This window comes from Pagrus pagrus, assembly GCF_965226575.1.
Source record: "Pagrus pagrus genome assembly, chromosome: 6".
NCBI lineage: Eukaryota > Metazoa > Chordata > Actinopteri > Spariformes > Sparidae > Pagrus > Pagrus pagrus.
In genome coordinates, this window is record NC_140190.1 from 15,661,692 (window position 1) to 15,681,482 (window position 19,791).

Sequence of the window (19,791 nt, forward strand, 5' to 3'; positions counted from 1 at the left end):
CAACACTGTGGGTTAGGGCTATAGACAATCCCTGGAGGAAGGAAGGAGGGAGAGGAAGAGAGGGACAGAAGGAGGAGAGGAGAGCGGTTGCGTTCAGCACTTACTCTGAAGACATGAAGGAGGACAGCGGGCCGACCTCCTTGGCCTTCTGCAGAGCGTGCTTCTGGTTGAACGCCGCCTCTGCCTCCTCTTCATCCTGATCAAAAGAGGAAAAGACGGCTGAACAACTGTAACATCTGTGAGTTTTAATATTTAAACAGAATCAAAGTGATGAGGAGAACTGGACATGGCAGATTATATCTTTATCTTTATTCATTTTTTTTGTATTACCTTGGTGAGTTCTTGTGCATTGGCAAGGTTATCCACAGCAATGGCCAAGAAGACATTCAGCAGAGTGTCTGGTCACAGCTGAGTCAAGGATGTGATGGACAAAGTGCAACACGGCAACCTCTACAACTACAAATACCGACTGACGCAGAACTAGTGCAAAAAACACATTTTTACCAAATTTTCAGAAAATCTGCAGAAGAAAATGCGAATGAACGTGAATTGTTTTGATCCACTACTGTTATGCAATTATTAGGAGGTGGTTTCATCGACAGAAATAGAAGGTGGTGCCAATTCTCCAGTCGGAAAACCACTAACCGTTGCAGAAGAAGGGGCGGGAATACGATGTGGTGATCAAAGGAGCACCAGGCGAAAGTCAAATGACAAAATGAACAAGACACGATGGAAATATGACATTTTTGTTTTATGTATTAACGTTAGGAAGGTAACATCAAATCTGTGTGGTGAGGCTACGAGATCGTTATTCTTCATATCTTTTGTCAGAGGGGAACCATCTGAGATAAAGGTTCATTACATCAGAACTTATTATTATCATTATCATATCGTTTCCATCTCCAATTAAGCTTCTTAACTCTTTTTTGAAAAAGCGGAAAGCCTAAATATAAAGAACAATACTAAACTAAGATATCCACAGTTTGAATAAAAAATATTTTGTCACTTTTACAAAATAATAACAAATTAGGATACCTGGTAGTTGGTTTAGGTTACCTCCTAAAAAGAGTACTGTATATGGCATTTTGGAATGACACCTTTGATATTTCCAATTTAGAAAGAGTAATCAAGGATACAGTTTCCAAACAGTGTAAGAACTATAAAGTAGATAGAGGACCACATGCCAGACTTCACTCCTCCCTGAGAGCGAATACCGTTGTACATTACCTCATTCCAGTCCTCCCCAGTGAGGATCTGGGAGAACAAAGTCAGAATAACAAACACACATCATCGACAAAACTATCCTGAGCATTTCCTGTATGTTATTATTCGCTGTGATAAACGTGTGAAGTAGAAAGCAATAAATTGGCAGGTCTATTTCCAGACCTGAAAGACGGTCATGATTGCTGCAGGGAAGGTGTCAAAGTTCGTGGGAGTGTAATCATCCAAGATGTAGTCGACAAAGATGTCATCTGGGTCATCAAAGATGAACCTGTGAGAAAGAAATGCTAAATGTCTTCATGAACTCATACAGAGTGATGCACAGCACTATTAGCACTACTTTTCTTTACTCAGAGGGTCAAAGGAGACTATTTAATGTTACCTGCCACCAAAGAGCTGCATGCCAAGGAGTGCAAAGACAACGATGAAGAGGAAGAGGAGGAAGATGAGGGAGATGATGGACTTCATGGAGTTCATCAGAGAGACGACCAGGTTTCTCAGAGACGCCCAGTACCTTGACAGTCACACAATATCATATTAGTGTGAAAATATTTTTTTAATTATGAAAAATGTAATAGCCTATTTGACTTTGTTTATTAAGAACTGTGAAAAAAAAGTTCTAGTGAACTTTTGTAGCTCCAGAGGAAAATCTAAGAAAATGGCTTCAAGTGGTGTCACTCAGGTCAGTGTTGGCTCGACCTGAAACTACAAGTTTGAAAAAGAAAAATTTCTGGAGATGTGGTGTTCGAAAGAAGTGAGTTTAACAGATCTATGTAGCCTGTGCCCTATCTCCGCTTGAGGATAGCGGCTTGAGGCGACATTAGCCGCCAGTAGCATACTGTACAGACCCAAATATCCAGCCAAACGCTCCACGTTTAAAGCCACATTATGTAGAATTCAGCATTTTGTGTGATTTGGTGCCTCCCACAGTTTCTGAGTGCAACACCACTGTCTTAAATACAAATCCCAGGTCTATAACAATTTGATACAAAGACAACTCATTACATCATGAGAAAGTTATGTGTTGAAAACTTGTATCTTGAAGTATATATGTATATAATGATGCGATCCTACCCTCTCACTGAAGTTACACAATGCATGATTTTGAAGCTGTTTTAAGGTAAAAAGTTACATAATGTAATGTAAAAAAACCCCAAAACAATAGTTTTGATTCTGATGCACCTCTTTTGATCCCTTAAAAAAAAAAAAAAAAAAAAGTCTCCAAAAAGTGAAGGAAATGAAGAGAGTACTCTTTTAAACTCAGGCAGTAACTGTGTCAGTAGCTACTTTTCTGCTTCTAACACTCCTTTGTTGTGAATATGGATGGCATTGGCATATATTCAAATATTCATTTGTGGTTTTGTCTTGTTCTATGCTGGATGCACTTGCTTGTTTGCTTCAAATACATACATACATATATATAAGAATATATTTAGATACCAAAAAGCATCCTCCTCACAACATAGTATTTTATATTAATGTCACAAAAATGACAGACTTAACACTACTGCCATCTTTCAGACAACAGTCAAATGTCACTTGCAAATATCATGAAACATCTCAACAGATGGCAAAGAGTGAGGAAGGCCGCGACACTAACTTGGTGATCTTGAAGATCCTCAGCAGACGGAGAGCACGCAGGACACTGATGCCAAAAGAAGTGCCAGGCCTGAAGAAACCCCACAGAACTTCAAAGATGCTGCCAACGATCACCTGCAGTGACATAATATTCAAAAGGAATCTTTGATAAAGAAACACAGGAATACATGAGTGTGGAATAACATTTATGACAAAGTGACACAGAGAGGAAGGCAGAGGCAAAGACACAGACAGATACGGAGGGAGAGAACGCTGATGCTGCATGTTTTAAGAGCACAAGCAGTTGGATTTTGGGAGAAACAAAAATGTCAGGAGGGAGACGGACTACTGACACTGCAGTCAAAGCAGTTGAAGGAAGAGTGGAAGTAGAGACGCGGTCCCAAGCTGTACATCTTCAGAAACATCTCAGTCAGGAACAGAGCGAGGAACAGGAACTCTGCATAGTCTGAGACAACAAAAACAAATTTAAAATGCAGAGTACGTCATCTCTGCCACTCGGGGTCACTCAACCAAAACAAAGCAGAAGGCGTAATTAGTGTGGGATCATGGGAGTTGTTGTCTTTATTGTTAAACAACCACCATGGCAAAGAAAATCTATCTATGTGACTGAGGCGGAAATGTTCACGGATGAGGTAGTGTTTGATTCATGCTACATCTAGTCACTTCCTCCCTCACTCACTCTCTGACTAACTCCTGGGAGTTATGAAAATGAAACACACCGTTATCTTGGACAAAGTTATGGATTTCTCTGGGTTTGAACATTGTTGTGTCATTATTTGGCTTTTAAGTTTAGTCATTTCCTGTTTTATTTTGTAGGTTATATTCTTTTGTACCACGTTTTACTTAACACTTCCTGTCTTTGTCTTTTTCCTGTTGTTTTTCCTGCTCACCTGCATTTCATTAGTCCATGTGCGTTCCTGTCTGTGTTGCCTGAGCTTAATCCTGGTTTTTACTTGGTTTAGTTTTGTGTCACTTTAGTTTTTTGGGCTTGGGACTACAGCTTCTGATCATTAAAGCTGGAGATATATTTGCTTTTGAACCCCACGTTTGCGTCGTAAACGTACAGTAGTTGTTGACATACTTTGCCTGTATACTACACGTGTTACCGGAGGATACCACTAGCTGGCACACGGTAACTTGTTGTCTCGTTGTCATAGCTGTTGTTGATGTGTTTACTGATTCCTGACCCTGTCACATCTTCATACTGAGGATGTGAACAACTGACACTCCAAAAGGACGCAGGATATGTGAGCCAGCCCACATGCATACCGGAATGGGTTGTTAAAAGCAAGTATATGGTCCGCCTTAAGCTCCTTTTTTGTTTTTCTATCTGTATGTATTGGTGTTTTTCATTTTCATTTGAGTGCTTTGTGTAAAACTGTGTTGGAAACATTTGGGATAATATAGGTACAAAATGCAATAAAATATAAAACAAAGGTCTCGTTGTTTAATGCAGAAATGTTACATATTATATCTTTACATTTTGAAACGTACATAGACCACTGAAGTTATATAATAAAGCAGCAACTTCAGCAGCCTGTGAGCTCGTATTTCAAGGTGTTACTGAAATGACTCACAAAGGAAGTCGGACAGCCACTGGGGCTGGTTGTGATGAACAATGGCGACACACAGCGTGTTGAGAGCCACCAGGCCCAGCACGGTCCAGTAGAAAGTTTGTGTCTTCACCACACGGCGGATAGAGATGCGCAGGAGACGTTCCTTACGGCGAAAATACGCTGTCGGACCTCGCCTGGCACTCCTGATACTTGCTCTGGCCATGGGGATGCCTTGGGGGATTGGTGAAAGATAAAGAGGGAAAGGTAGCTTGTACAGATTGTTCCTGCTCTGAATATTGGACTCCCAACAGTGTGATGTTTACAGCAGTATCAAATATGCATTTCTAAAGGCTGCAGCAGAGCACAGTGTGCCCTGCTGGAGTATGTCTTACAGTTTATGTGCACATATTTATGAGCCTGTCCAGACTCCCACTCACCCACAGAGGAGATGTCACCATATTGTTCCTCCCCTGGCTGCCCTCGATGACCCACGTCCATCCCTCTCCTCTTGATGGTGGTGGCTCTCTTCAACACTGCGGACACGGCAGGTTGAACATAAGAACAAGCTGTTTCGAACTGTATAACCAATGTAACTGTGAGGATAGCGACACAAAGACGTCTTTTGGGCAATGTGGCCACAAAACACTGTTTACCTTTTGAATTGATCACATCAATTAATAGATTTTTAACTTATTTCATGTCGTAAAAACAGCCCAAAAAACCACCATGTGCATGAAAACCTGTACATCTTTAAGACACTCCGAGGCAGACCCAGGCATGTTTGCAAGTGTAAAAATGTATAATGCAATGAAAAGATAATGATGACACAAATAATAGGAAGAAACCACAGTGAGGATCATCTTCACAACACGCCAATGTCTGTGAAGTTTTAGCTGAGAGGGAGAGTGGAGCTCATTAACGCTGCAGCCAAATGAGATAAAAATGATGATTTAATGTTAGTGTAATGATCCAAACAACTGGATGCAAACCTTCGGCTGATATTTTATGATCTCTATCATGGCAAACCATGCTCCGAGGCGGCTTGACGGTCCATGCATCTTCCTCTTATCTGAGCTGCGTTCAAGTGCTGCTATATAGTATCAGGAGACGCGCGGTGCCGTGCAGTGTGCACATGCTGAAGTGAGTGTGATGAGTGTGTTTTGACCTTTTCTCTGACTGACATGTCTATGATTACCTTTCATCCAATCCGACCCCCACTCACACCATCCTGCTACCCTTGTGATTTCTGAATCTACTTGCAGTCAATATTTGCTTGGGGACTTTTTTTAATAAGCCGCTGATCAAACACACAAAGAAACACACAGATACACAAAAATACTGCTGCCATTTCACACACACACTCACAGGAGTGTTTGCTTAAGGCAGGATCTTGTCAACACACACACAAACACACACACGTGCGCATGCTGCTGCCTTGTCGGACCAATGGTTGCTGAGGCAACCGCAGTGCACCACCTTTCTTTTTAATCAAAGCAATCAGAGCTTCTGCATGTATTTCCATCACAACAGCTGGAGCCACAATTGGTCTTTACTACAGATGTGCACAATTCAATTTATTTTGATCTTGCTCGAGTGTCTTTGTACTTCAACTAACAGAAACATACTAAACAAGAATTTGCTTTCTGTTTTCTGTGTGTTCACATGTGTGAATTTGAATGGGGTGAATGGAGCGGTGAAGCTGGTGAGGAAGAGAGCAGAACAGAGGACGGTTCTCACCATAGGCACCACCTGTACTCCACTCTGGGAGCCTCCTGAGAGCTGCCAATCAATCAACATTTAATAAAAGCCCTGCTGGTTTAGTGGAAGGGGAAAGGTCAAAGTAGAGCTGAGAGGGTCAAAGCAGGCACTAAACTGTGTGTGGGGCACCGTGTCAAGCTGCAGATTTAACTCTATCGATGCTAATTCTCTCTGCGTGACATCGACAGTTGCAGAGAGGGATGCAATGGTGAAAGTGATCTGTGCAAATGTACCACAGCAGCAACAAAATCTGGGCAGTAAAATATATCCTGAACTGACATACTGTACTGATTTATGTTGCAATTGAGGTCAACTTTCAGTTCTTTCCAATTTTTACAACTCGGCAGTGAAATTTCAACAAGTCTGCAGCAGCTGCAGGTTTGGAGAAGTGATCATGACCACTGAAGAGAGCAGGGCAGATGTTTGGAGAAACAGAGGCCCTTTGACTGAATGTCTGCTATTGATATTGCATTAAACATCAGCAGTTAAAAAGTAACTAATACTCTGAGTAGTGTTTCCGAAGAATGCTTTGTACTTTTACCTTAGTATTATTTTATTACCAGTTGTTTTACTTAAGTAGTATTTCTGTAATGTAACTGAACTCATAGAGATTTTGATGAGGCTCATTAGTTTCACAGACTAAAACCACAAATAGCATTTTTGATCTGATGATGGTGTTTGATGTAAAGTCAGGTGATCACCTATTAGGAATTGTTGTCTGGGTACTAAGAATGTCTGTGCAAAATCTTGTGCCAATCCGTCTTGGAGAAGTTGAGATATTGAACTGCGTAATTGAAAACTTTGATCTGCTGTGGCCCTAAAGGGAAAGTCAGGGAATCACCAAAGTCTGTAGGATTCATGCTTTGGGAACCAGCAATCTTTAAAAAAATAGTTGTTGAGATAATTCAGATTGGACCAAAGCCGTGGACTGACTTACATCAAGTTATCACGGCACAAAGTGATCTTCCCGACTGAAACTTCCCTTGATATAATTTTCATGCCTATATCTGTATCTTAAAAAAGAACATGAAAACCTAACATAACACAGAAATAGACTTTAATAGCATATGCCTGAATATCCTTTATAAAGCACATTTGTTTTAGTCTACATGCCAGCATTAAACTGTTTCAGTTGCAGAGAGACACAATGTAAAGCAATGTGAGGATAGCAGAAAGAAAATGTGCAACAATGAAACCAGGAAAAAGAGAAATCTCTGCTGACTTACCATCGAGGGCAGAAGGTCCTGCATTCTTATTCTCCTCGGCAAGCATCACTTCCTCTGAAAAACCAAAACCACAGTCAGAAATGAGTGATGGCTCAGATGGAAAAAGATATACTGGCATCTTTTGTGACTATGTTTATATCTCAATTGTGGTGGAACAAACAGCTGACAGAAAACATGTTCCACAATCAACAGGATTAGTGTCAAAGCTTAAAAAGAAATATCGATTTTCCTTTTCTCATCAAGAACCAAATCCTTGGTCCAAATCCTGAGCTGTGACTAAAGCCACCTGCTCTGTCGATCCAGGCCCGGTAGCCGTTGAGCTCTCTCTCAATCTGCTGTTGGCGTCTCAGCTTCATGAAGGCCCTGCGGTTTTCTACCCTCTCTCTCTCCTTGGCAAATTCCCTGCAGAACCAAACCAAACCACAGAATTATTTATTTACTCTGTGAGGATACAGAGATTTATAGTCACACGGATATATCATTCCTCTTGGAGACAACCACCGGGGAAAAGGCTGTAGCTGTGTTGAAATAAGCTCATCTCATTGTTCATTCAACCACAAGCGAAGAGACAGCGAGCCAAAGGGGGTCTCTTCTCTCTCGTTGTGGAGATAATGACAATGGATCCCCCATTAACCTTTCTGTAAAACTAATTAACTTGTATAGACTTTGACACCACACACTGACACAGAACGGTTTAGTTTGACAGTAGTTTGCCAGCCGCTCTACCAGTCAGTGAAAAGGCAAGTTACACTGTGTTGTCTGTCTTTCAGCTGAGCCTACCTGATCCTAAATCAACAAGGCAACAAAACCAGCTGACTGTAAGGCTCAGTGAGCAGGATTAAAAAGGATCTATTGGCAGAAATAGGATAACATATCCATAATTATGTTTTAATTAGTGTTTAATCTTTGTTTTTTCATTACCTTAGAATGAGCCTAATAAATCTACAGAGGGAGCAGGTCCTCTTAGTCTGCCATGTTGCTCCGCCATGTTTCTACAGTAGCCCAGAACAGACAAACCAAACACCGGCTCTAGAGAGGGCCTTCCGCGATTTTAGCAATTTTAGCAGCCACAGCAGGGAAAGGTGAAATGTGAGGCTTTAATCCTACACACTGCACTTCTAAATGGCCGTTTATTTTAAAGTATGTCCCCCACAGCCTCTAGGCTCCATTGAAGGCAGTTCAGCTACAGATTGCGTGTTGTGTACTGTGTTTTGTAAGCTGCCTCATCTGAGACCGTATTTCTTGGTTGTACCTGCTGGGAGATAAAACTCCCACCAGTATAGCACTCAAGACTCCTCCACCATGACAAGCTAACAGCACAAATATGAGCCATCCTTTCAAAGTCACAAAGTCAAACACCAATGTGTGTGTATCACGAATAAGATTCAATAAAATGGCTAGCAAAGTAATGCATCAATATACTGTTACTTTCAGGTATCTGTAATACTGTAGGTAGTTATATATACATCATGTGCTGGTTGCTAATTTCACAAACAGCAACATGCAGACCACGTTGCACAACTCGTTTTCACTATACCACCATTCTAGATCACTGAGGTCCTCTGATGCTTTCTTTGTAGTCGAGCACTGGGTGAGGGAAAAAAACCTATGGTGGGACGTAATTCATTGGCAAGGCTCTCACCTCTGAAATAGCGTGCCGCAGGAGCTGAGGGGCATCGTAATCTATAAACACCTTTAACAGAAATCTCAAGACTTTCCTTTTTAGTTTAGCATTCTTGTAATTCATCTTTTTTGAATCCACCCTCTTCTACTGTGCTACACTAGTCTCGCTTATTTCCTTTATTATCATTTCCTCATTTGCCGTTTATTTACACTGTTTTGTTTCACTGCATATTGTATATTTCTTTGTATTGTTTAGCTCCTTGTATGGCAATTTTGCATGAAATGCCCTGTACTGTGTAAATAAAGTTGGATTGGTTCGGGGTGGTCCTTAAATACAGTCAAGTCAGTAAATAAAGCATGGTGTACTGGAGAAGGATTGTGCAACATCATTTTCGCAGAATGTTTAAAAAGGCTGCTGATAAGAACAAACAAGAGTTTATGCCCTGGTTCCCTTCATTTACAGCATATTTATAGGCTGACAGGGACCACCCAAATACAACATTAAACAACTGACCACTGTGTGAGGTTTTGTTTATGGAACATTAGGGCCACTAAAAATATCCAACATCAGTTGTACCCTGCAAATTCAGCAGGAAGAAGGCTTCAAATGTGCCTATGGTGTATCTGATATTGCCTAGAACATCATCATTAATGTTGTTCCAGGGCCATCATTGCAACTGATGAATCACATTTTTGTGATGTCATAGCTTTGCACCTCGGTTGTGAAATTAGGAAAAAGTGACAATGTTTTTTTTTGTTTTGTGTCACTGTTTGCTTCAGTTTAGGGACTTCAAATACTTGGTTATGTTTATGAAAACATGGTTTGGGTTAAAATTCACCTTTTCATCACAATGTTAAACAATAACTTTTTCCATGTGTGTCTTTTTCCAGTCTGTTTCCCTGAGTCATAGAGCTATGACATTACATAAACAAGCTAAGATAGAGCAACATTAGACAATACAAAAAGGCCCATACATCTTCATCCCAACGAGTTTTAAAAACCAACTCGGACTGAAATGTGAACCTACCCAGAGAGGACTCCCAGCACCAGGTTGAGGACAAAGAAAGATCCGATGATGATGAGGGGGATGAAGTAGAGCCAGTTCCAGTTGGGGCCCAAGGCATCGTCGGTCTGCAACATCAAAACAAACTCTAAATTCAGTAGTATCAAATCAGGCTGGAGCAGACTCATACTGCCATTGGGATGGAAGACAGAAATACACAAGTGTAGGAGTTTGGGTGGCTGCGGGAGGTTCCAGTCCAGGCGGGGCGTCGAACAGAGACATCATGTGTATTGATCTGCTCTGGCCTCATACAAAGAGTGTGGAGGAGAGTGGAGGTATTCTGTATACTGTATGAAGCCAATATAGAAACAGAGTATTACATCTACACTATACATCACCTGGACCTGGGAAAGTTGTTTAACGTGTATCGATGTGTGAACATACTCCTGCAGAGTGTGACTCTTCAGTACAGTGACTGTGCATTTTCTGTGTGTTCAGCGCTGATTAAACTGACTTCAGTAAACATCATTACAGTGAGTCTGTGTGGTCAGCAGCATGTCGTCTCTTTCCTGCCTCGCTCATTGTTCATCAGTAGAGCTCGTTCAGCATCAATGCAGATGACATAATACAATCACTCTGGCAAATCATCTGCCTTCATCCATCTCAATAAAAACTGAAAGAGCAGGCAGCTGACCACAGACTACACCCTGTCACAGCGGTTTGTGTGAGTGCTATCTATCTATCTATCTATCTATCTATCTATCTATCTATCTATCTATCTGTCTGTCTATCTGTCTGGCTTAAAACTGCCTCAAGTACCCAAAATCTTTCAGTCATCAGACTAGTCAAGGTCCACTGCCACGACTTCCTGTACTGTACCTGTAAAACAAGGCTTTCTACTGTCTCCAATCTAGTAAATGCCACTATAACAAAAATTCGTCCCTGTTTTTAATACATTTAATTTCTGTTTTTGGCCCCGAAGGAGAGACTTTTTTCATGCTGTTTAATCTTCTCTTGATTAAACTTTGCCGAAACATCTGTAGAAGCCCTTGGACCTGTAATAGTGTGCTTGAAAACTGACAAAAATGAACCCGAAACACTCAAAGATGTCTGGCTGCAAATTATTTTGGAAAACATTCCCTTCATATCTGAGACAATACCAGTATTCAATCTTGTTTCATTCATCATTCTGTGCTGTCTTCGTCTTTTGCAAAAATAAATCGATTACAATAAAATGCAATAAAGTTTGCAAAATGGTGTGTTCGTCTAAAATAATCCAAACCAAACTGAGGGAACAGTTGCTCTGATGGAAGCACGTAACAGGCAGCTGTATTTTTAAATCAAATTATGTATCTATGCATACTGAGACTTTGCAAATTTGAAATGTGTCCAGGCCCAGATGAGCAGACGGACAGGGTTTTGTACAGTGTTCCTATCTGAACAGGATCTTGTTATTCAGCTGCAACCAGAGTGAGAATATGATTGGACTTGATTTGTTGGATGGTCATGCAGGCAACAGATTTATCAAATTAGCAAACGGTGCCACTGCTTCCCTCTCTGTCTACATACTGTTCGTGTGCGTTTGCCTCCCTGCTCCTTTCACTCTGACATAGATGCTCATGCAGCACAGTTGAGCATCTCATCACTGTATGGATGTTACTGTGCAGCAGAGAATGACAACATTTCTTGCTCCAACCCTTTATTCCAACTGCAGCTTGACACAGTGTTACATGAGCCTTAGTTCAAGGCCCAATCCCACTGTCCACACTCACAGATTTACAGATTTTGAGGCTCATTCCTGGTAAGTTTGCATGGGTTCAGGGCTGATCCGTTTATTTAGGAAAGTGATGTTTTGGCCCTCAAATGTCATCTAATTAAAGAAAACTGCATATGGAGCCAGAGTGTGCAACACCTTGTTTTTCACTTTCTAGTCTGCTGTCAGTGATCAGCGCCACATCAATACCCTTGGTGTGCGTTACCGCTCTATGATACAATTTTCCACAAAGTCCACCTTTCTGCAGACTTAGCCTGAATTACAAATTCCCAAAGAAATCCACAGTCCAGCAGCGTTAAACAACTTAAATCAAATTGTCCACAGGCTTGAATAGGCAACTAAGTGAGATGGGGAAGGTCTTATTTTTCACTTCATGTTACAATTCGCTCACATATGGCCAATAAAAAAGTGATGGATACAGGGAAACTGCTACAAATTGTTAAATATACATGGCATCTCTTTCCATTGTTATGCAGACGACACTCAAAGCACTTTGGCCAAGTGTTGTTGTTTTAAATGTGCTTTATAAATAAATGTGGATTTGATTGGAAATAGAGCCCCTTTAAACACAGGGTTACAATGGTGTACGTAATGTTAAGAAGCCCGAAAAATAATAATCCAGATGATGATGCTGTTGAATATCTGATAAATTAAATGTTTTTTAATCACAAACATACATTTTCCAAATCATTACCAAAGATCTGACATTTTTTCCCCAGAACTGATTCTCATCACTCAGTTTACTAAAACAACAAAAACCCTTGAAAATGTTTCTATTCGTTTCATGCCTTCTCCTGTTTTTTGTTTTTATTACCACATATTTTAAAACACAAAATAAAAAGTCCCAAACCCACAAGGTAAAGTGAAATGTTGCAAATGTCGCAGTGCTGTTCATTCCTATTTCAGTTTCCTGCAGTGTTTCTCACTCAAACACTTAGCAGGTGACGTCAACTAAGTCCATGAGGGTTTGGGGTTTAAGGCCTTAGGGGGGGACAATGTGATTGGGCCAAAGAGCATGAAAACTCTTGGTGTCAATCTGTCCTGTCAGTCAGTCCAACAGAGCAACTGCATTTCTGACTCATCCTAGCCTTCAATCTTTTAACAGTCTGTGACGTGAACCAAGAGGCCTTGATGTCTGTCAAGCAGGATAACAACAGTACACACCCTCGGTCACAATATATACAAATGATCCAATAAATCACATGAAAGAGGAAGAATGAAAACACTGTTAGAGAGATGGTTCAAGTAGACAGTGTTCTGTTGTCCTTTGTATTCATACAGTGCAGAGAAAAGGGTTTAGACTACATTTCTTAGCGATTCTGAAGCGTGCCGTGTTTCTTAACTAGAGAGTACGAGTGGGCAGTCTAATCTCTATTCAGGTCTTGTAGCAAGGTGTCGAAGGTTATACAATTCTCTGGATAGATGGAATAAAAAAGGCAAGCTGAGAGCAAAACAGGAACCAACAATCTGCAGTATCAACACTAGAATCACAGCCCGGTAACCTCCCTCCTCATGTTCTCGCTCCACACACAGTGTGAGAGAGGAGGACGCCGGGGTTACACAACTCCACTCAACAACCATCAGCGTGCTGAAGCCAGAGCCGCTTCCGTTCATTAGGCTTAATGGAGTCTGACAAAAAACTGCTGCACCTCAATAATTTGCAGCTATCCACAAAGATATTATGAGTGGCACCTGTGTGTGTGTGAGAGAGAGAGAGCCGTCTTACATTGTAGAGTACAGTGGTCCATCCCTCCATGGTGATGCACTGGAAGACAGTGAGAACAGCGAACAGGATGTTGTCAAACTGAGTGATGCCGTCATTAGGGCCGATCCCCCCATCGCTGCAGTTGTAGCCGGCGGGACACTGACGCACGCCACACTGGAAATCCAACTCAGAGGACTCCACTCTCTGATTTGCTGAACAGAAAGATGCAAAGATCAAGAGATGTTACATGGCTCTACCTGGCATCAAAAAGTTGTCCATTTTTAAGCATTTATAAGAAACCTGTTTACAGTGTTTAGACTGCTTATGAATGTTATTAAAAGCCTTATGAGCAGTTACTTCCAAAACATGATATCTTAGATAGTACTAGTTACTTTCATTAGAAAGACGACTTGGCATTATGAAACAGAGGAGGGTAATATTGTTTCATATTTAGTAATCAAACCTCACAAGCTCTGGTGGAGACCGCCATGGACAGAGCCCAAAACTTCTGGTATAATAAACACCCAGAGACGAGGTCAGGTCAAAGTTTATTTTTTAAACATTAGGGAACAAAAAAAATTGATTTATCTTCACCCTTGCTCCTCAGAAGGTGCTGAAATCCACCATAATGTACTATAATGGTAATTCTCTCTCATTTCTTTGCTGAATGGAAGGGAAATGTACTTTATGTCATGAACGTACAGAGAAGAGATGTGCATTTTGCCAACACGATTCTTAAGAAACCATCAATAAACAATTAATCTTGAATGATAATGTGTTGCTGGACATAGTATCTGTAAAAATGTTACCAAAATCCTACTAGAAATTTACCCCTAACACTGCTTATGAGTTTCTTATAATTGTTTATAATCTATTGAGTTTAATTATCCTATAATGTTATTGTTACAATCTATTAGGTTAGGTTTATTAGGTTTTTTGTTGCTTTATTAAGATTGGTAAATACTTTTTTATACTTTCATTAGAAGTTAACTTTGCTTTTCTCAGCTACAGGATCTAAATCGAGAACAATGCCTTATTACAGTTAATAAATCATTCCTGTTTCACCTATTATATTAATATTAACAATTCTTTTAGAGGTTATTTTTTTGAAGGCCTGCTGCAGAGTGCCTGTCTGAACAGTAGCGTGACCACTCAGTGACAGATAATTCTCACTTTAGCCTGTCTGTGTTATTCCACAGTTAGTCCATTCAGCTTCAGTGTGACGGGAGCAGCTCGGAGGTTAATGACAGCTGTGAATGTACAATGAATCATTGTGGCGCACTAAATTGTTGGTTTTAATTATACCGGACAACACGGCCAGTTTGATTTGATCAAGACTCCAGGTGCAGCCTGGCATGCTATTGTGTGTATGCGTTTGTGATTAAGACAACAGAGATACAGTACAACCTAGAGAGCCACACACATATGGTACATATACACACAAACACAGCTTTGTGATGCAGTTTACTGCCAAAAATAGTCACAAAAATCATTCTTTCATCTGTTTACATTTATGAATTATTCACAAAACCATTTTGGGCCGTTTCTACAAATTGCTCTCTTTTGTTTCATCCGTGCCATCAGTGTGTGGTGGAGGTGCTGAGACAATTTCCTGTTTGCGACGCAATTCAAATTAGATCTTGGCTTAAGATGAATAAAAGATCTGAATAACAGTAATCACCGGAGGTCACGATTCTGTCTGTGTGACACACTGGACGGAAATATCTTACTCCTAGAATGAACTATAAACTACTATTACAATGTAATACGCAGCGTGTACCCGTGCTACAGAGACACATGCAGTGAGTGTGTGTGTACCCAGTATTCCAGGCTGTGGTTCGCAGCTGCGGTGCAGTTTGCCGCTGTAAAACTCCAGGCCGATTATGGCGAACATGAGGATTGCAAAAAAAAGCAGCAGGCCGATCTGCAGCAGAGGAACCATGGCCTTCATGATCGACTTCAGGACAATCTGCAGACCTGGAAGAAGGGCAGACAGTGACCAGCAGAGTTCAAGTGAAAACATACTTCATACAGTATATGTATATGAACGTCAAAAAATATTCAGCATTCAAACCTAATTTTATGTTTTTTGAAAAATAGCTTGTTAGGTGGAGCTGAAACAATTAAATATTCATTGACTTGTTCATCAACGGAAAATAATAAGCAGCTGTTTTGATATTAATTAATAAATTTTCAGATTTATAACTAAAAATTAGACTAATAAATATGCCTAAAACATTGACTTTAAGTATTTTCATTACATGTTTTCCATTTAATTATTTTACATAAGCTCAATGAGAGGGGTAACATTTGATGTAAAGTTTTTCTATCATGCTGAGTCAGTGTGTACAAAGTAAACAACTAGATGTGTGTTTTACTGCAGGAGACAGAATGACTCATACTTTTATGTATAATACTTGAATAATAAACACTTAAAAAAACACATTGCTTACGTAGAAATTCCTCCTAACTTTAATAACTGAATTAATACACACATTTTATGTATAAGTAAAACTATAAATACGACAAATCAATTTATTGCAAAAATAGGCAGAGGAATTAATACTGCAAGTAATAAGTTGCAGCCATATGTCTCTGGTTTGACCCACACATAACCATATCACTTAGTACTTAATTATCTTAACCTGCATGTCTACTTTTCAAATGAAAGTAGAATAAACTACCAAAAAAACCCCACAACATATTTTCCCTTTCAGTTGTATGTAGCTATGCAGACAGTTTTACTTCTTTGAAATGGCTTTCCCCAAAAAAAGAAATAGACAAAAGTTTATTTAAAAGAAACAGAGGTGTTGTTTCTGGAAAGAGATTTTAAGATATTTACTGAAGAGCTGCAAGAAAGAAAATTAGTTGCCAACCAATTTAAAATCGTTTTTTGTTTTTTTTTCTAGCAAAAATTTCAAATATTTGTTGGTTCCTGCTTCTTAAATGTGAGGATTTGCTGCTTTTCTTTGTCATGAATGGTATTAAATAAACAGTTTTTGGGTTTTGGACTGTTTCGACAAAAGACGCAACATGAAGATGTCATTTTTTTTACTATTTGTTGACATTTTCCAGACTAAATGATCATGATAATCAACAGATTAATTGATTTTGAAACAACCGTTAGTTGCAGCCCTAATACATATATTTGTGTGAGGAAAGCACACACTCATTACAACGGGAGTTAAAATTTCACTTGTGATATTTAAGCCAAATATCTTCACAGCTAGATACCACAAGGAAAGTGAGACACGATGATTTGTGGTTTGGCTGACTTCAACCTTTAGCTCTTGTTAGCACAACCCTGTGTGCACAAAAGGGAAAACCACAGTCACCATTGTGATAATAAAGATACTGACGAAATCATATGAGGTACTCACTGGGAATGCCTGAGACCAGCTTGAGGGGTCGGAGCACTCGCACCGCCCTCAGGGTCCGCAGGTCCACTGAGATGTTCATGTGTGCCCCCGCTGCAGCCAGGATCCTACAGAGGTAAACCCAAACAAATGTGCATATGTAAACCCACACAAACGGAAGACACAGAGCAGGATTGACACTGTCTTACAGTTGTACGTGAATGCTACAATTTTCACGCTTTATAAGCCGTGTGTCAAAAAGGGGACTGGCACACATATAAACACACGGAGGCCACCACACACGGTATTGGTGGACAGCTGCAGTGCTCAGATATGGAGCGTGAGGACGTGAGGGGTCTCCAGCAGGCAGAGAACACAGAGAAAGCAACAACAGGGAGGCTTTTGGGGGCTTCTGGCTGTTTCCTCGTGTGTGGGAGGACGGCTGTGACAACTGCTATTTAGGAGGCGAACAAAGAAAGCGGCTCCATCAGGAGAAAGCAGGACACCCTTAGGCTGGAGAGACATGAAGCTCATGGACAAACACATGCGTGGACACACACACACACACACACACACACACACACACACACACACACACACTCACGAATCACATCAACCTCTTATCTCCTTCAAAAGTTCCATTTTTACTTTGTCTTGTTGTGTCTCCTCGACTCCCCCCTGACTGCTAAACACACCTCTGTGGCCTTCAGACCTCAGACTGATGAGAAAAGGAAAAGCAATGTCTGGTGATCTACACCCCTCAGCCTCCTCATTAGTCTGCACTCCTGCTTCCCTTTCCTTTCTCCTCTCTGCACCCTCAACTGTTGCTCTTCATCCACACATCTCTGTCCTCTATTTCTTTTCAGCCTCCCTCCCAATTATACCTGCACCTCCTTCTCTGCTTTTCCATGTTTCAGTGACCTGAGCACACATTTAATCCCCTTTCACCTGGATGCCTGCTGAGTGAAAGACAGATGGATGGAGAGGTGGGGTTAAAACAAAAGTAAAATAATGAAAGGAGAGTTGAGGAAATGTTGTTGGCTACAGGAAGTCTTTGAAGTCAGGGAATCAGAAATGTATCCTTGCTCACCTCTAAAACATGAAGTTACAGTTCATCTACAGACCTTGTTGTGAGCAGTTTCATGTTGGAAGTATATTTTATATTTATATTTTAACTTCTTTCGACCAAATTACACCCACCAGCTGTATCACTGTGCAGGAGGAAGCATGGATCTAGTCATGGACGAGAGGCTTGTGACAGGGCGGGATGTAAACCTTAATGACGTTCCCTTAGCTCAGCTGTGGATCTAACAATTAAAATCTGGATACAGCCTTCAGAGGCGGAGCCCCGTTCATTCCTATGAAAGCTGCTCAGTGGTGCATGACGCCAAAAAAGCTCGACTTCCTGGGTATAAAATTAACCGGATCTTCCCGCCCCGCTAACTATGGAAATAAAATAATTCAATTGTGCGGCTCTTCTAGACTTTTTCCAAATGTTATCAGACTGAATGGCTCAAATTATGATGGTGAAATGAGTCATTTCACGGGGGTTGTGACGAAAAAAATATTTTCACTGTTTTATAGTTGCTTCTTTCACAATGTAAGCTTATGGGAAATAGTCTTTAGTCGCAGTGGTTAGTGCTGTTGCCTCACAGCAAGAAGGTCCTGGGTTCCTTTCTGTGCAGAGTTTGCATGTTCTCCCTGGGTCTGTCCAATCCAAAGACATGCAAAAAAGTTAGGTTAATCTACATTGTCCGTAGGTGTGAATGTGAGTGTAAGTGGTTGTTTGTCCCTATGTGTGATGAACTGGCGACTTATCCAGGGTGTACCCTGCCGTCGCCCAATGTCAGCTCGGATCGGCTCAAGTCCCTCCGTGACCCCGAAAAGCGGTTTCAGGTAATGGATGGATGGATGGGTCCCAGTGCATCACACGTTGTAATTACGCAGTTTGGTCACTATGAAAGTTGGCCTCAAAGCCTGATGCTCTTCCTGGGTGATTCGGCTGTAATGTTAACTAGTTCAGTTAGCTAGCCTCTTGACCTGAGTAATTGTTCAATTTCTGCTGCACAGCCATAAGGAATGCAAACCTGGTCACACCAAAGTCTGTGTTTAGTCGGTCTCAATCATCTTGAGTGAATGGATCATGATTTGTAGAAGAGACGTTGCTGTCGAGTTTTTCAAATGTATTTCTTTTGCAAGCCGACTGTCATTTAGTTCCATTACAACAAAGAGACGGCAAACATCTTTACGGCGGATCGCTCCAAAACTTGACAGCTCACACCAAAACAGTCCAGATGAATAAGGAGCCATGAAGGTAAGAGGGAAAAATGTGTATTTGACTGTCCCTTTAAACTGAATGCACAGTGAGTGCACACTGCTCTTCTTCTGGCCTTCTGACCGCTGAATAATCATAATCATTAAATTCAGTTTGATCATGAAGAGAAGACAAAGGTATTAAAGGCGAATTATGTAAACGATCGCAGCTCCGTAAACACATGATCTCTGTGCGCTACAGGGATGAAGAAGCGTCTTTATGCGCAGTAATTTGCATTAACATGATAGCGTACTTGATCATCACACAGCTAGAGAAACAGACCCAATTACATTCCTGTGATACAGCGGTGAGAATTAGTCCTGTCTATAGTGTTCGGAGACTCAGCGTCATCTTATTTAATTAAGAGGAGAAAGAAAGAGAGAGAGGGAGAGAAAGACTAAAATAGCTCCCCATCATCCACACAAATATAGAAATAGAATTATCTTCACGAGTTTCACACCTCTCCCTAGTCCCCTTTGGATTTTCCCCCCTTTTCACCCAAATCACTTAATTTCTTCTCACTTTTTCCTTTTCGTCTTCCCTCCTTTTACTCCGATCGCTCCCTCTGCTGCCTTTCTGCCACCTCTGTCATTTCACCCCCCACTTCCTCCATCTCTCAATCTTTCTTCAGACCATTAGTCAGTCCTGGCTGCTC

General features: G+C 40.8%; 1 protein-coding gene across 4 annotated transcripts in view; it reads right to left on the reverse strand.

Moving 5' to 3' along the window:
* The window catches only part of cacna1ea (calcium channel, voltage-dependent, R type, alpha 1E subunit a), a gene marked incomplete at its 5' end in the record, with an annotated part of 96,598 nt that overhangs the window by 24,866 nt on the left and 51,941 nt on the right, over positions 1-19,791 (reverse strand). For 3 of the 4 annotated variants that reach the window (XM_084355901.1, XM_084355902.1, XM_084355900.1), the window contains 16 exons: positions 105-196; positions 331-398; positions 1,137-1,254; positions 1,387-1,492; positions 1,604-1,735; positions 2,822-2,934; positions 3,153-3,265; positions 4,398-4,607; positions 4,814-4,909; positions 6,114-6,155; positions 7,361-7,414; positions 7,647-7,762; positions 10,012-10,115; positions 13,488-13,678; positions 15,285-15,443; positions 16,847-16,950. In XM_084355901.1, coding sequence (XP_084212027.1) covers positions 105-196; positions 331-398; positions 1,137-1,254; positions 1,387-1,492; positions 1,604-1,735; positions 2,822-2,934; positions 3,153-3,265; positions 4,398-4,607; positions 4,814-4,909; positions 6,114-6,155; positions 7,361-7,414; positions 7,647-7,762; positions 10,012-10,115; positions 13,488-13,678; positions 15,285-15,443; positions 16,847-16,950 — 1,818 coding nt within the window. The remainder of the gene's footprint in view (positions 1-104; positions 197-330; positions 399-1,136; positions 1,255-1,386; positions 1,493-1,603; positions 1,736-2,821; positions 2,935-3,152; positions 3,266-4,397; positions 4,608-4,813; positions 4,910-6,113; positions 6,156-7,360; positions 7,415-7,646; positions 7,763-10,011; positions 10,116-13,487; positions 13,679-15,284; positions 15,444-16,846; positions 16,951-19,791) is intronic. The other variant, XM_084355899.1, reaches the window with a different exon arrangement.